Source organism: Emydura macquarii, unplaced genomic scaffold, assembly GCF_026122565.2.
Source record: "Emydura macquarii macquarii isolate MOO-44397 ecotype Brisbane River unplaced genomic scaffold, CSIRO-AGI_Emac_v2 contig_1254, whole genome shotgun sequence".
NCBI classification, from domain to species: domain Eukaryota; kingdom Metazoa; phylum Chordata; order Testudines; family Chelidae; genus Emydura; species Emydura macquarii.
In genome coordinates this window covers 10,535,796-10,553,349 of record NW_027131391.1, presented here as the reverse complement: position 1 = coordinate 10,553,349, position 17,554 = coordinate 10,535,796, and the positions used below count along the sequence as shown (strand labels likewise).

General features: G+C 48.3%; 2 protein-coding genes across 3 annotated transcripts in view; one reads left to right on the top strand and one right to left on the bottom strand.

The window, feature by feature from the left end:
- Window positions 1-3,081: 3,081 nt before the first annotated feature.
- Window positions 3,082-17,554, bottom strand: part of LOC137154364 (uncharacterized) — a 25,475-nt gene continuing 11,002 nt past the window's right edge. The window contains exons 2-9 of the mRNA XM_067549951.1: window positions 17,281-17,333; window positions 16,205-16,290; window positions 15,476-15,693; window positions 13,473-13,585; window positions 12,069-12,149; window positions 11,524-11,612; window positions 10,703-10,829; window positions 3,082-4,231 (exon numbers count right to left, since the gene is read on the bottom strand). Coding sequence (XP_067406052.1) covers window positions 4,122-4,231; window positions 10,703-10,829; window positions 11,524-11,612; window positions 12,069-12,149; window positions 13,473-13,585; window positions 15,476-15,693; window positions 16,205-16,290; window positions 17,281-17,333 — 877 coding nt within the window. The 3' untranslated portion in view covers window positions 3,082-4,121. The remainder of the gene's footprint in view (window positions 4,232-10,702; window positions 10,830-11,523; window positions 11,613-12,068; window positions 12,150-13,472; window positions 13,586-15,475; window positions 15,694-16,204; window positions 16,291-17,280; window positions 17,334-17,554) is intronic.
- The window catches only part of DDX54 (DEAD-box helicase 54), a 22,698-nt gene continuing 21,847 nt past the window's right edge, over window positions 16,704-17,554 (top strand). For both annotated transcript variants that reach the window (XM_067550268.1, XM_067550267.1), the window contains exon 1: window positions 16,704-16,893. In XM_067550268.1, coding sequence (XP_067406369.1) covers window positions 16,801-16,893 — 93 coding nt within the window. In that variant the 5' untranslated portion in view covers window positions 16,704-16,800. The remainder of the gene's footprint in view (window positions 16,894-17,554) is intronic.

The following is a 17,554-nucleotide window of genomic DNA, read 5'->3' as shown; positions in this document are numbered from 1 at the left end:
CATAGTTTCTTTATGCTGCTGAGCTGATTGCACACGGTAGTGGTTCCTTGCAGCCCTCTATTTTTCCACACATGCAGAAATGGCACTGTGCATGCCCTTTCCCCACTCAACGGGGTCCTGCATTTTCTCCCCTATGGTAGGGGCTTTGTGCATGCCTCCTATTTCCCCCAGCCTCTTCCCTAGTTAGGCAATTTAAGAACAGCAATACCGGTTCACACCATTGGTAAATTTAGCCCAGTATCCTGTCTTCCAACATGGGCCAGTGCCAGGTGCTTTAGAGGGAACGAATGAAACAGGCCATCATCGAGTGATCCATCCCGTCATTCACTCCCAATTTCTGGCAGTCAGAGAGTAGGGACACCCGGAATGTGGTTTTGCATCCCTGATTATCTTGGCTATTAGCCATTGATGGCCCTATTCTCTCACTCATCTAGTTCTTTTTTTAACCCAATTATAGATTTGTCCTTCACAACTTCCCCTGGAAAGGAGTTCCACAGGTTGACTGTGCATTGTGTGAAGAAATACTTCCTTGTGTTTGTTTTAAACCTGTTGCCTATTAATTTAACTGAGTGACCCCTTGGTCTTGCGTTCTGTGAAGGGGTAAACAACACTTTCTTATTCACATTCTCCACACCAGTAACAAATTTATAGACCTCTATCATATCCCCTCTTAGTCATCTCTTTTCCCAGCTGAAAAAAGTCTATCCTTGTTGTCATGCTGGGTAGATGGGGAGGAGAGTGTTTGTTATATTGTTTGACATCAGTGTGTCAAAATCATAATAATTCATGTGAGATATACGATGTCAGGTACTATTAGAAAGGTTATAATGTGCTAAGTCAGATGATGATTCTTATGTTCATGTGTAATATGTGAAATGGAAGTTATAGATATATTTGAGATATCTGTATTTCAAATTGTGCTGCCTGGGCAACACCCCAGATAGGATGGCGGCAGAACAATAGCCTGCTTAATGGCCCATTAAGACACTCAGAGATGCAAGGGGCCCAGGAAGAAACTAAAGGCATATCTGAAGAGTTACCAGGATTGGCTCATGTGACTCTGGACTCCATTTTAGTTCTTGTAACATTCCACAAGGGCACATGGCCAGGGACAGAGGGTATATAAGATCAAACCACAGAAACCATTTTGTCTACTATCCTGAGCTTCAGCCACCTACTTACCTCTGGATCAAGTCATCTGCAACTGAAGCTGTGTAACAAAGGACTGAGACCCATCCAGGTACTGGATATATACCAGAGGGGACTATACAAGCTTGCAACTCCACATCTCTTCTAGAAACCTGATGTATATGGACTTTCAATCATTTGTATGTATCTGATTTGCTTTGACCCTTTAACATTTCTCTCATGGTTTATTTCTTTCTTTTTACAATAAACCTTTAGTTTTAGTTACTAAAGGGTTGGCTGGCAGCGTGGTATTTTAGGTAAGATTCAAACTCATATTGAACTGGTACTGTGGCTGACCCCTTGTGGTCAGAGGGAACTTTTTTAGTAAAGAGCATAGAGTTTAAATAACTGGTCTCTTTACTGGACCTAGTGCTGATTTGGGAGCCAGAAGCTGTAATGCAGTAAAGGTGGGCTGTGTGTATTTGTGTACTGGCTTCTGTGGGGATTCAGAAGCGCAGTTTGTGGCTGGTTGGGAAGTCTGGCTTCAGTGCCACCCACCGGTGCTGGGAGACTCTGCTCTCCTTTTACAGCCTGCCCTGACCTTGGCATTATCAGGTGGCTGCCCTGGGCACAGGACGTGTCACACTTGTATGGAATTTACCTCCCAGACATAAAGATGACATTTAGGGTGTTGTCAGCATGCTAAATTCTATTGAGAAGATGAGCAGAGATGAGGTAGGGTATTACCACTTGTCTGATCAATAGACAGTTGCAGTGGTGCTTAGTGGCACTTGAATAATTTTTATAAGGGGCGTGCTGAAAGCCCTTGAACTATCAACTATGATGGAAACCACTTCAAGCCAGGAAACCACTTCAAGCCAGGACCAGGAGGCGCTGCCACTCCCTGTACTCCTAGTTCTATCAGCCCTGTTGTTACCTGAAGCTGCGACTGTGCTAACCAGATGGTGGGAACATGATATGTCCACTACCCTCCTCCCCGATTATGCCCATCCTATGACAGCTCTGCACTGAATTATCTGCCTAGTGGATGGTGGATCAGGTGACCAGGCTGTGACATATCTGGGGGATGTATCTGTGTCAATTTATGAATTCCTTTTTGGTTGTGTGGATGCCACGTTATATTTCAGCCTCTCTTCTGAATGCAATGGACTTGGAGCTTTCACTGTTGTAGTAGGTGCTTTGTGGAGAAACTACATCTGGGAACCTGTGACAGAGCAATCAAGTACCATCAGCATTGAATGGTTCTACCTCAGTGGAACGACAGGTTTGCTGCCAGCATTGACTTTGAGCCGCTCTCAGCCCAGAACCCTACTGGAAGGGTTGGTGCCTGGTAATTCTGCAGAAGGGTGGGGGCAAAAAAGAAGCTGTTTTTAAAAAAGATGAATCCTGTCTAAGGGTATATCTACACTGCAAGCACAGGTGTGATTGCAGTACATGTAGACATACCCATAGATCTGTAACAGGGAAACCAGAGCTCCCACAGTCAGGACGACTCAGCAGGGTGGGGGGAAAACGGGGCGGGAAGAGGTAGAATCTATGAAGTACTTAGGTGCTGCCACACTCAGCCTAAGAGTGGAATTGCGAATGTTGTGCTTTCAGCCAGCCTGGCTGGCTACACTAGTATCAGTGTAGCTGTGGTCCCCATGGTACATTACAACTGTGGCTTTTTCTATAGAATCAGAGGTAACAGGACTGCAGTGGCCTGCACTGCCTGGAAATCTTGCTCAAAGACCAATGCAGAAATGCTGTATAAGGACCTGTTCCAGTCTCCTGAGGACATGATACAATGAATGGCCACAGCCCATCTTTCAAGATGTTACTGTGCCTTCACAAATGGTGCATTATTGTATATAGCACTTGCTGAAGGAAATGCTGGTGGTGAGGAGTGTTAAATTCTATGTAAAATAATGACAATTCAGCATAGACATTAAATAGAACTACTGCAAAATGCATCCATTTTTATGGATCCTACTGCAGCAACAATGCAAGTTTCTTTTAAGAATAATATAATCATTTGCAACAACAATGCAAGCTATGGCAAATTTTGAGCATGGAACTAGGCAATATAAACTGTGCCTCAACAATCCAAATGTATCAGACAATCATTCATTTGGAAAATGGAGCATTTTGGTGGCTTGTTTTTATAACCTTCCGAGTGGTAGCTGAGAGAGCATATTATAACGGGATGGTGATTTTATTTTAGTGGAGCATCTATGCTATATCTCAGAGTAACCGTTCCCATGTTAACAGGTTATGTTGTTTTCTAAATGGGTAATGGTGACAGAGTTTTCATGAATTTTCATTCATGAAAGAATCAAGGAGAAATGTTAGACAAACAGGCTGCCTCCAAGTTAAAAGTGATTTTTGTTAATAAAAGCTATCTTCCATTTTGACCATTGGGATTATTTAAAATCAAGGGCTTATCTGTGAATAAAGAATTTCTTATGTGAAGGTGAGGGTCACTATAATTTGAAATATTTTAAAATTCAGAGTGCTCGTTTTTCAAAATAAGGAGAGGAAACGAGGCTGTTACATCCAAGTTCCAAAAGGTTACATGTTGCACCAGAGAAACAAACATCACTGCTACAAAAATCACTGTTGCAACAGAGAAATAAAGTGCACATCTAAAATCAGCATAAAGGATTCATTTTGATAACATTCTCAAGATTTTAAACTTTCTTTGTATTTTAAAGAAGAATTTTGTTTGATCAATTTTGTAATTTCCTCTCTTAGTTATAAATAAAGGTCCGATCTGAGTTGGGGTCTCTAGGTCCTACTGTACTATAATTTCCCTTCTCTTTATTCTGTCCTATCCTTGTACATTCTGTTTCTTTTGGAATTTCCAGCAAATCCTTAAACATATTCTAGCGAAAGCTCAACCTGCTAACAGCGTATTCATTGAGAGAGTAAAGCAAGATGATAAAAGTGCAGCGTGTTCCCTGTGCTGCTTACAATCGGTGTGATGTCAAGTTTTATTCCTCCTCAACAGGTGGCTTCAAAATGTAGTCATGCAAGAGGGTAGTAAAGAATAAAAACAGCTCCATGCGGGCCGCCAGACCTTCTCCTGGGCAAGCTTGTTTCCCTATGGCAGAGAAAAGCATCAGGGTGGTCAGTAATATGTACACTCTATAGCTTGTCAGTTTTTTCCTGTTATTCACACAGGTCTTTAACAGAGACAGACCTTCTGCTGGTGTAAATCAGTGTGGATCCACTGACCTCAGTGGAGCTGTGCTGATTTATACCATATGAGCAGCTGACCCAATTCACTCCAATGGAGCTATGCAGATTTACACCAGCTGGCATTCTGGTCCATGGCTTCAAACACAAGAGAGACAAAACTCTATAAAAATAAGAAAAGTGTCTGTAAAACCACAAATTTTGGCCAACGGACTGAGAGAAAAAGATACGGGCCAGAGCCTGGGACAATTTTTAGCTCTCCCCCTCCTCCCCCCCCCCCCTTTTTTTTTTTTGGATTGACTAGGTTTCAAGTAGATGGCACCTCTTAAATTATGTTGTTTTTTAATTGCTGTAAAATTCCTGGGCCCTGATTCTCCGAGACTCCATGCCTGTGCTTGGTCTATGGACAAGTCTGGGTATAAGGGGGAACGTAAGGAAGCTTTAGGCCATCTGTACACTCCCCATTATCCAGAGACACATAGGGGTCTTCTCTGGGCCCTCCAATATCAATTACAAAAGACTCAGAGGCCCTGTGCATGGGGGAGATTCTTAAGGGGCTGTTTGCTCCTGCTGTAAGGCCCCTTTATGCTGCCAGAGCAGGGCAAAAGGGTTTTAGCTTATCTAAGCATCAGCTCTCTGAAGTGTTGGCCAGGTGCTGAAAGAGGGCAGGCTTCGCCAAAGCCTGAGTGACTAAGACCATAGCCACACTAAAAAATTAAGTCAACCTAACTTATGTCGGCATACAGCTACCACAGTAATTCCATCGCTTTCGTGTGTTTACATTTTGCTTCTGGTGTTGGCAGTGCACGTCCTCACCAGAAGCATTTATATTGATTGTACTGTCAGCGTCAAGACATTGTGGGAAGGCTCCTGAAAGCCACTAACAGTCGACATGAGCAACACATTGTCTTCACTGATGCTGTGGTGACCTAACTCTATTAAGGCCTGGTTCACACTGGGGACTTAGTTCGATTTAAAGTCCCTTAATTTGAATTAATTACTCCTGCATTTACACTGGCGCCACTGTTAATTCGAATTAAGGTGCCTGTAAAATCGAATTAATAAGACCATCTCTGCAAATGGCGTAGCACCAAATTCGAATTTGTTAATGCGAATTAGTGTCAGTGAGAACATAATGGAGCTTCATTCGAATTAATTGCCCTCCGGAATGTATCCCATTATGCCCCATTTTCACCTCTCTGGCCAATCGCTCTGTGGTCACAATAGCAGGTAAAGTCCCCTCCCCTCAAGCTCCGGGAAGATTTGAATTTTCATTTCCTGTGCTTGCTGCCAGCGTGGAGAGAGGTTTGCACTGTTCTCAGCATGGCTACTGTAAGGCCCAAACACACTCCAGCATGGACTCGACCAGAGATCTTAGACCTCATCGGGCTATGGAGCAAGGAGTCAGTTCTGGCTCAGGTCAGAGCCAGCAGAAGGATTCTGGACATTTATGGGAAGATATCCCAGAGCATGCTGGAGGAGGGACACAGGACAGCACTAATGATCCCGGGGAAGGCACATCTGGTGAATTTCTTTCTTTCTTTCTCCACGCCCCCCGCTTTTCCTATCTGTGAGGGTTTGGAATGCAAGCAGAGATTCTACCTCCCACCCACCCTCAGTTCATGTCTGTGTGGGTTTGTGATGCCTTCCGATAGCCCCTACCGCACCAGGCGGTCTGCAGTAGCTCGCTGTAAGGGTTTGGAATGCAACCACAGAGAGAAAGTCACTTGCTACATTTTATCAAGGAATAATTATGGAAACTGAAACATATGTTCTTCCTCAATACACAAATTGAGGCAACATTGTATCAAGCCATCATTGTTGACATTGATACATATGTATTTTCTTCCTAACTTTAAAAACTGTGGCTACATTTTATCAAGGCATCATTATTTGAAACTGTTACATATGTATCTTGTTCTTCACTAATCTAGCTGTTGCTATCTTGTTATTTTTCTTTCATTCTGTAGACACTTCGCCAGTGGCCTGACCATTAAGCAGTGCTGCTGACCGACTGTCTCAGATTAGGAAAAGGAAAAAACTAAACAAAGATGACGTTTTTGGAGCTCATGAGCGCCTTGGCAGCCGCAGAGACAGATCAAGGAGCGTGGAGGATGACCTTGTCCAAGAACATGGGCCAAATGCAGGAACATGATCGCAGCACCATGCAGGAGATGTTGAGACTACTGCGGGACCAAGCAAACTTGCTTCGGCTTATTGTGGACAGAATCCCAATGCTGCACTCCCCCTCCCACATCTCAAACAGGTCTTGGAGGAGACTGTCCAGTATGCGGCACCTGCTCTCCTCTACCCTGGTGGAGGGGAGGAGAAAGCTGCGGTGGCCACGCTGACAGTGGCCAGCAAGCTAACACCCTACCCCGGGAGCCAGTGGAGGAACCTCCCCACCCCTTCACTCAAGACATGACTGTTCAAAAATACATTTTTGCATCTTTCCAAAACGTTTCTTTATTAAATAAAATCTTGTTCATGAGGGAATTGTCCGGCACAGATCTCGAAGGGCAGTGGGGGGTGTGGGTATCAACAAAGGCAAACAACATACAGGAACTGAAATCAGTCCTGCATCAAAGGCAAGCAATATACTGGGGGGTAGGGGGATGAGAAAGGGCAAGCAACATACAGGGGGGTGGGTGGTTGGTGGGGGATAATCAAAGGGAAACAACATACAGGAACAGAAATCCCTCATGCATCGCTCATTGCCTGCAGCAATCGGGAATTGTTCTGCTGGATGTCATGAAGCAGGGCAGCCTCGGTGGCATAGATCTAGTATCTGCTTCACCTTCTTGCTCTATTTCTCAAGTACTCCATGATAAGTCGTGATGTATTTGTCACGATCACAATTACAGTGCAGAGTAGAGCTGGCTCCATGTCTCTGAAGCAATGGCAATCGCAGGGAGCAAAAAAACGGCATGAAAATCCTTTTCCTGTTTGGGTGGGGGGAAAGGGTGGGGGAAGCAGAGATGCATCATGGGATGATGACACTTGTCCCAACAGCCTCCATGGCTAGTTGCACTGTGGGATAGCTACCCACATTGCACTGCTTTCTAATTCAAATTAAGGCTGGCCATTGTGAACACAAGAGACCAGCGCAAACAGCATAGTGTGAACATGCTGCTGCTGCTGCAATTTCTTTAAATTGGCTGCTGAAAGTCGAATTAAGCTAATTCAAATTAGTGCTGCAGTGTGAACATGGCCTATATTGACCTTGATTCTATGCTGCTTGTGGAGGTGGAGTTATTACGTCGGTGGGAGTGAAATTTAACTGTAGACACTTCCATAGTTTGGTCAATGTAAGCATTGACCTACCTCTGTTCTGTAGACCAGGCCTTAGGAAAACACAAATCTAACTGAAAGTCACTTGGAGGCGGAGTGAAGTAGGAAAATCACTTGGGCAACAAAGGTGAGGTTATACTACAGGCTTCTGCCCGTCAGGGAACTGCACCTCTTCACATCCTGGACCAACAGAGCAGGGTCAACAGTCCTAGAAAAAGTGGAAACGAGGTCAAATTACAAAGGATGAATATAAACAAACCACACACACATGTAGCAACAAAGCTAGAAAAGCCAACACAGAAAATGAGATTCAATTAGCTAGAGGCATTCAGGGTAACAAGAAAACATTCTACAAAGACATTAGAAGCAAGAGGAAGACCAAGGACAGGGTAGGCCCTTATTCAATGGGGGCGGGGGAACAATAACGGTGAATGTGGAAATGGTGCTAAATGACTTTTTTGTTTCAGTTTTCAACAAAAAGGTTGGTAGCAATTGGATTTCTAACACAGTGAATGCCAGTGAAAAATGAGATAAGATATGAGGCCAAAATAGGGAAAGAACAAGCTATTTAGACAAGTTAGATGTCTTCAAGTCACCAGGGCCTGATCAAATACATCCTAAAATACTGAAGGAGCCAATTAGCTATCTGCGCTATTAGCGATTACCTCTGAAAAGTAATGGAAGATGGGAGAGATTCCAGAGGACTGGAAAAGAGCAAATATCATATCAATCTATAAAAAGGGAAAAAAGGACAACCCAGGGAATTACAGACCAGTTATTTGAACTTCAGTACCCAGAAAGATAATGGAGCAAATAATTAAGCAATCAATTTGCAAACACCTAGAAGAAAATAAGGTGGTAAGTAAGAGTCAGCATGGATTCGTGAAGAACAATTGTGTCAAACCAACCTGATATCTTTCTTTGACAGGGTAACAAGACTTACTGATAGGTGGAAAGTGGTATATCTTGACTTTAATAAAGCTTTTTTTAATCTCACCTGACCTCATAAACAAACTAGGAAAATTCATCCTAGATGGAGCTACATAAGGGGAGTGCATAACTGGTTGGAAAACCGTTCCCAGATATCAGTGATTTGCAGTCAAGTTGGAAAGGCATATTGAGTGGGGTCCCGCAGGGATCAATTTTGGGTCCAGTTCTGTTCAGTATCTTCACCAATGATTTCAATAATGGCATAGAGAGTGTACACTTATAAAGTCGGCGGATGATACCAAGCTGAGAGGGGTTGCAAGTGCTATGGAGGATAGAATTAAAATCCAAAATGATCAGGACAAACTGGAGAAATGGTCTGAAACAGGCTGAAATTCAAGAAGAACAAATGCAAAGTACTCCACCTGGAAGGAACAATCAGTTGCACAAATACAAAATGGGAAATGACTCCCTAGGAAAAAGTACCGGCACTACACAAAGAGATCTGGGCATCTTCAACAAAGAGTATGTCTGAATTCTAAGGCCCAGAACACTGGTCCTTGACCAATAAGTAACCCTATGCAAGAATTTTATCTATTATATTATATTTTAACCATGTTGGGTTCCTTCATGTCTATACCATAATGGATATTTATTGAAACCATCTCCTTAACATACATATTTATTACATCCTGACATAAGCATATATAGACTTGGGAAACTAACAAGGGATGATTGTTACAGTAGATGTTTCCTGTTGGATAATCAACAGGGAAGGATGATTGCGCGGTAAGAAGGAACCACTGAGAGATTTTATCGTGAAGAATTGTTAGTCCTTCCAGCTGTAACTAATCATGCCTTCACATATAAATCAGACAAACTGAGAATGTATGGAAATGACATCACAACATATGTTTCTGGGAGAATATTCTTGGTAACAAGGTTTCCTTTATCCAAAACCCTATGTAATGATACTGATCTGTGAATTAAGCTGAGGGAATGAAAACTGCATGTCCCTTCCAGATCCAAGAGAGGCATAGATCCAGCTCTTAGTCTGACAACAAAGTGTGGTAATGTATTTATTACTTTCTGTATTCTGTATAGTGCTATACTAATCTCTGATTGTCAAAAGAACAGGCTCAATTGGAATTATTTAAATTAAGATTTTCAATCTTGAGTCGTTAACTCAGACACGCAACAGCTGCCTCATGCCTTTCACCACATGCACAGTGCCTAAACAAACCTCTGACAAGCAGGAAATGAAGAGCTGAAGTCCACAACAGCTCTGCAACAAGTCCCTAAACCCAGAGATGGCAATAGCCACTGGGAACACTTCCAAAAGGGTGCTGCAAAGGTAAAGAGACTATCAAGGGAAGTGGAGGATTCTCCATCTCCTGAAGTCCTTCAGGCAAGACTGGGTGCCTTTCTGGAAGACGATTGAGTCAAAAACAAGGTATTCAGCTCAACCCAGCAGTAACTGGATGAAATTTTATGTCCCGTAAAGGAGGTTCGACTAGATGACCTAATAGTTACTCCTGGCCTTTAAATCTATGACTCTATTTTACCTATGAGAAAAAACTAAGAACTTGCCCTTGTGTGTGTTGTGTTCGACAGCTTGGAATACCAGCACTGATCCGCATGCACTCCAGCTGTGCACTGTGCCTGTAATTGGATGGTGGAGGGATGCGGTGGAACAGCTTGGCAGAGCTATGATATGACGAGAAGTGCATATGAAACTTGAATGACCAAGTGTGCCTCATTTCAATGCTGCGTGGTGTAAGTTGGGTCAGTAAACGTGCACAAGGACGTGCTCTGCCATGGGGATTAGCAGCACTGTGCTGGGATACATGACAATTGTCTCCAGGGCTCAGTGATAGGTAAGTGAAGGCTATAATTCAGAAGTAATCCTCAGTGGGCAGTGTGGGGGAGAATAAGGGGTGGAAATATTTTCAAGTCTGAGACGGTTTGTGTGGAGTAGGCTCAGCACTTGAGTACTGGCCAAGTGTAGGCAACTTCTGTTCCTTATGCCAGAACTAAACCTAAGTATTGCCTTAGCAAACAGAAGATGTTAGACTCTGTGCTAAACTGCTCCCGTGCTCTGTTCCCAACGCTAGCTCTTCATTTCCCCTTCTCATAACCAAGGGACAGGAATCCTTACCCTGCGAGATCACATTCTCATAGGTCTCCCGCATGACGTCCCAGTAGAGGTCTCTCTGGGCAGGGTCCAGCAGAGCCCACTCTTCCCGGGTGAAATACACAGCCACCTCCGCGAAGGTCACTGGCCCCTGAAAGAGCAAGAAACCAACGCTCAGCACCTGCTGCCCCAGTCCAACCCACTATTCACAGGGGAGCAGGGCCAATCCAATGGATGCTCGAGGGGGCTCACAGTCAGCAGAATCCCATCCGCACCCCACTGCAGAGCAGCCAGGATGTATCAGGATGAGGGGAGAAAGAGAGCCCCTCATCCCTCCCAGCAGACAGAGGGGGGAAGGCTATTCTCATTCCTCAGACACCTACTAGCCAGAGGCTGATATAAGACACGGAGCTCTGAGCAGTGTCCAGGAACAGCTCCCTGGTGGGAATCCCAACACTCTCATCATTGCCAGCCGCTGCATGTGAGGGGCGTGGGCATCTCCCCTAAGTGTCACTGGTGGGTGCCCCCTTCATATCTCATAGCAGCCTCTGGCTAATAGGTTCAGGCGGCAGCACTGGCAGTCTGGTAATTTCCCCAGCCCTGTCCAAGGGGTGTTTCCAGTCCCATAAGTAGGGCAATTTCCACCCACAACCCCCAGGGGTCTGTTCCTAGAATCTAAGCCCCAGGTTGAACAAGTCCCAGAAGGATTGTCACACCTTGTCCCCCTCCTTTTCCTGCCCCCTCCCACATCCAGACTCAACTCCCCAGAAGCTCCCACCTTCTATCTCTTTACTGCCCCTCTCAGTCCAGAGGGAACCCACTAGCAACTCTCTCATAATCCCTACCTGAGCCAGCTTCATTGCACCCATTTCCCTTCTCTGTCCCCTGGGAGCCTGGGACAATCTGGAGTGAAACATGGATGTTATTCTTCCACCTGTCAGGGTATGAAGGGTGATTGGAGAGGTTTCACAGCCAACTTTAGTTAATGTAACATCACCTTTCCCCCAGGCCCTTTCCCTGCAGAGAAATGCTCTAGGCTCTCATACTGGCAAAACATTAAGTCACTTTATTGCAGTGCAGACCTAACCCTTCCCACTGTGAGCCTTTAAAACCTGACACAGTCCCCAAGGGCAGCACGTTTCCCCAGCAGGCTGGGATCTAGCTAGAGGTAGGGATTGGACAAAATCTGCCCAGTCCTGAGACAGTAACTGGATCTGAGCAGGTCTGGGAGCTTGTGACCTCTCTCCCCACTTCTTTCTCCTCAGTTTCTCTCTCCCCTCCCTCTGGCTGAGGGACTTCCTTACTGTCCATTCATGGAGGCCTTCCCTAGCTACAAGTGCTAATGTCATTTTGGAGCCAATCTTTGTGCTTCACCCTCATCTCTACTCACCACTGACGGGGTTCAGGCTGTCTGCTTGCAATACACACATAGCAATGGAAGGGTCACTGTGCACAGCTGCAAGCTGGGATTCTGAGGGACAGAAAAGCTTTTTGAAATGTGGGTTTTATGGGAATGAATTGTTCCTTGACTCAGTCCAGATCTGGTCTAACTGCTAACTGCTCATTCCATATAGGTCCATATACAAAATAGTAGGTCCATATACAAAATAATGCCCTCTTCCCATTTCTAGCCAATAGGGATAGAAGAAAATGAATGCTCTAGTCGGCTGTTTCTCAAGCAGTGGTTTGCAACCCCAAGTGACTCATGACAGGCAATAAGATGGGTCTTGAGAGATCAGTTTTGTTATGATCTAAAGCAAAGGAAGTCACATTCTCTCCCTTCCTGACACTTTTATCCTTCAAGGTCACTATTCTCTGTCAGCCACTTGAAACACACACATCGGAGTCATAAAGGCTCATCCTTGATACACGTTTCGTTCCTTCTTTCACAGTAAATGTAAGGGGATCGCCCCCAAAAAGCTGACTTCAAATAAGGAGTCACCAATGTGAAAAGTGTGAGATACACTGACACGCTCGATATCAGCTCCCTTCTCGTTCACAATGATCCGAAATACACACTAGTGCTCTCTTCCCCTTCATAGCCAGCCTGTACACAGGATCCCAGCCCTGTTTCTCCTTCATGGTCAGTCTCTACTCAGGCTACCACTGGGATCCAACCCCATCCTCACTCCTGAGGCTCTGCTGTCCCCATGTGGCCATGTTCAGTCACTCATTAAAGCTGTCAGACTAATCAGTGTATGGATGTTTCATTCTTGTCTCACCCATTTCACACTATTTTGGATGTTGTTCCTTTTCCCAAAGGAAACATGCCCCTGAGAGCAGGATTCGCTCTGAATCCTCATCAGACGTCACAGCAGCAGTGAATCGGTCTGTCACAGGCCCACCCTGCTTCGCAGTGTTCCACCACTACCAGCCACACACGGGGGTTGGAGGCCGTGATCCCGTCGCTAACATGATTGTTGGTCTGAAATCCCCCCATGGCCCGTCAGAGACAGGCACGTGCCTGCGTCGCTCCCCAGCTCCAGGTACAAAGTCTCTAGGGAAGGAGAGGACAAGAGGTGAGAATTCAGGCCTTTGCACTCATGGGGTTGTTCCTACTGATTATGAATGTAGCTGCTGTTAACTCTGAGATGGTAACACAGACTGAGGCCGATGACGCAGTTGCTGCAGACAGAGCCAGCCTCACTGAGGTACTCCCATGGGGAAGGGCGACTCACTGAGCTGGGCTGTGAAATGGGGCTCAGGCTCTGTGACATCACTAGAGCTCCTGACTGTTCCCCAGGGTGAGGGTCGTTCTAGCTACAGGAGACACCAACCCGAGACGCCAATTCACCTTTGGATCCCAGCAGCGCCTCCTGCAGGATGGCACTTTTCAGAGAGAAATCACCGAGTCTCTTCTCCAGCTCCATAAACACCAGCTCTGGCTTCTCCAGTGTCCTGTCCTCCCTGCTAGGGAAAGGAGGAGGGGTGAGAAATGGGTCTGATCCCCAACCCCTAGCCTAAGGTGATCACGGTTATGATGAGTCACCTGCATTCAGCCCTGTGTGCTCCATGGGCCCAGACAGATGGGACATGAGGAAAGGAGACATGTCCAGGAGCTTTCTCTGGGCCACTGTGGTTCTCTGGGGTGCTGAGCCATCCCCGACGCTGGGTTACTCCAATAATAAGGGGCACTGGCACCGGGAACACGGGGAAGGCAAGGAGTCATGGACCAAAGAGTGGGCATCTCACATTCTCACTGTGGACCCAGACAGAGCTCAGATGTTCATCAAGGAATGACCTGGGCCCTTCAATGCCAAAAGCCCTGAGCCCTTCAGCTGAAGCCATAACCCTGGGGGGGCCCAATCCATTTGGTGGAAAGGGCCGTATTCCACTTTCTGTTACGCTCAGTGAGCCAGGGTGTCAATTTAGGGCTCCGTACAGTGCTATGCATAGCAGGACAGCCACTGCTCTCAGTGGGACACCCAGGCACAGATACCAAGGGGAGAGGCTGCCCTTCAAGGAAATAATAAATACAAGTAACTAAAAGTTTAAGTCCTTTATTGTCAGAATCAGTGTCACTCAGTGGGAAAACAGCCCACTCCTGGACCCGCCACCTCCTGCTATTTCTACTCTTTGTTTGCCTTTGTTCCACCCTCTCTCCATTCCTCTCCCTCTTCATTGTCTTTGTGTATCTCCTCTGCTCTTCCCTCCCTACAGAAACTCTCTATTCCCACCCCGCAAGGGCTACACTCCCCCTCTTCCCATTCCACCTGCTCAAGGGATCAGCCACGGAACGCTGAATGTTGACATTAAAGTCTCATCGTTTCAGCTGATGCACCAGTGGGCTGAGCAGAGGACAGGGGAGTTCACAGCTCTCGGAGCCATGGCTTCAGGCCATTGGCAGACTCGGAAAGACAACAATGTCTCCGTCCACGTTTGGGAGGGTTTCTTCGCAGCCCTGAGACCTAGAAACTTCTTCTAAAATTGAAAGCTGAGATTCTGCGCACTGTGAATATGTGATGTGGCCACACAAGTACCTGACAGGCCAGGACTGGCCCATCTGTCTGACAGCCCTAGTGTGACCTCACTAGCTGTCAAAGAGTAACAGACTCTTTCGCTTGCTGAGGCAGCTGCTAGGGGATACGTAATCACAGACACCAAGCCAGCGTGTCACACTCCTTTGGCCGGGACAAGTTCCATACGTAGTGCAGTTTCCAAGCATAAATGGGCATGAGGGGCAGTGAAATGGAGCCAGGAACTTACCTTCCCCCAGTGCTTCCAGCACCCTGGAGAGGGAGAGAAAGAAGAGGCAAGTCGGGGATGTCTCAGTCTGGGGAGGCCTCCTGCTCTGCAGGGCAGCTCCCTCAGAAGTCTTGGGAGTTTGGGGAATTTCAGACACTCAGATTCATATTCAGAGAGCTGCCAAACCCCCCTCACAAGGAATCCCTGCTTGGCTGGCACTATCGGGGAAAGTTTCTGCCCAGGCACTTTACAGGAAGAAAATATTTAGCTGCCTAGGGAGTGAAATTCCCACTAACGCTGAGAGACCCACAAGGTCCCGCTCTGTTAAACCATTAACCTGGGGTGATGTGGGGTCTCAGGCTTGGTTTGGGACCTCGGGATGGCAGGGAGGGGATGTCAAGCTCCAGCCATTTACAGGGCATTTCCTGTGTGACCTTGGCAGGGCTCTGCCCCTCCTTTGCTTTACTTTCCCCATTGGTAAAATAGGGATGTTGCCCTGACCCTAACCCTCGCCCCTCCTTTGTAAAGGGTTTAGGTTTTTGGAGGGTTAGGGCTGATATTCAGTATTTCTATAGGAGAGTATTAGCATTGCAATAACATGGTCTGACCTACAGGGATCGGCTCAGCAGCTGCTGCCCCTTCTGTCCTGCCATCTCACTGAGCAGGGAAATCTCCCGACACAGTTTGGAGAGGCCCTCATCCCTTCTCTTGACAATGGCTCTCTCCAGCTCTTCCAGCCAGGACAGAAGGAGCTGCTCCTGCTTCTCCAGAAAACCCCACAGTTCCTTCCACTCCCAGATGATCTTCTGTCTCTCGGCTTCTGTCTGTTTCTGTAATCACAGGGAGAGGGCAGATCGGTAATGGGGGAAAATCATAAATGTGCCTCCTGGCAGATGGGGGAACTGTTTACCAGGTCACAGGATCTCTGGCAGTCAGGGATGGGAAGTTAGTTTCGGCCAGGAAGGGTGGAGGGATCATGGCAGGGGTGAGCTGTACCTCACTAACAGGAGGGACTTTTCTCCCCAAAACTTCATCAAACTGCCCTGGGCCCAACTCCCCGGGCCACATTTTGTCTCCTTCCTCCCCATTGCCTCGGTGCTACAAAGGAAGGCTGGTCACTCTAATGTCCACACAGCCGGGCCGGGTCTCTGGCTAGCACACAGACTGACGCTCCGGCACAGCAGCCTTTTGCACCCTAAGGACATCATGTTACCTGTCCGTGTCTGACCCTGCGCTCTCCCGGGGCGCCAGTGGCGATGGTTTCCTGGCTGCACTAAATCTGTCACTCAGGGCACTCTGATCCCGGGCAAAGCGGAGGGGCAGCGGGCTCTGGGCACCTACCAGCAGCTCCTCGCTTTGCGGCTCCTCTTTGGCTTTGGCTGCTTCTCTCTCTTTCCGCAGAGGGGCCGGATGCTCTGGTGGAGCTCCTGGAAGAAGCAGGGCAGCGGGTTACAAACTGGTGCACAAGGCCTCCAGCGGACAGATGTCAGAGCGGCACATCGAACTCCGCCCGGCGCTGGAGAGGTAACGGTCTCCGGAGCAGACGTACCGCAGCCCGTCCGTCATCCGTACAGCCAGCGGCTCACACGGACATCCCCCAGCGCACGCGGGGCTCAGGCTGCGCACAGGGACAGCCCGGCTGGCAGAGCCCGGAGCGGGGCGCACAGTGGCGGGGTGTCAGAGCTCTCCCCAGCCGGCGGGCTCCACCTTCGCTGCGCTTCCAGCGCTGGACCCGCCCTTCAGAGCCGCGCGGCGGCATCTTCCTCCCTCCTTCCCGGCCCCGCCCCCGGAGGTGGCGCTGCGCGGCTCGGGCCGCCCGGTCCTGGGGTGGTGGGCGGAGCCACATGGCGCTCGGACACGTGACGGGCCAGTGACGTAGTGGGTCGCGTGGGACCGGGCAGGCCTGTGCCCGGCGCTGCCGCGTGCCCGACCCGGCCATGGCTCCACGGCGCCGCCGGCACCTGCCGGGCCGCGACCCGCAGCAGGGCGAGCTCTGCCTGGGGCTCGCGGAGGGGAGCGCGGAGCGGCCGGTGAGCTGAGCCGAGCTGAGCCGGGCCGGGCCGGGCCGGTGCCCGCATGATCGCGCCCGGCCTCTCGGCTGCGGCCGCCCTGGGAGGAGGCGCCGGGCTGGCGGCGGGAGGGTGTCCCCGGCCTGCGGTGCGAGCGCGGCCGGCCGGAGCGGGGCAGCGGCGGCTCCGGTTGAGGACGCGGCGCTGTGGCTCTGGCTCTGGCTGTGCTAGCCAGGCCGGCCGCGGCCTTCCCCGTGGAGTCAGCTCGCAGGGGCAGGCGTGTAACGGGCCGATCCGCAGTCCCTGGGCCATTGCATTCCCTCCCCTCCCCTCCCGGTCCGGCTCCCGGCAGCTCCTCCCCAGGGCGAGCCTGACTTGTGGGGGAAGGTGATAACGAAGATTACAAACCATCCGCTGCTTTGCTGAGCACTAAGGCTTGGATCCAAATCCCCCCGGCGGCTCTGGGTCAGGCCTTAAGGGCAGACAATGCCTGTCTCAAGATGACTCCGATTATAAATGCTTTGGGGCAGGGGGGCTTTTATCCCCTGAGCAGAGTGCCAGCCACAGTGGGGTGCTGCCAGGACTGGGTCACCTGCAGCACAAATAATAAGTTCACGTTCAAAGGCTAGAGATGGTGAGGACAAGGCATTTAGCATGCTATGCAGGGAACCAGCTGTCCTTG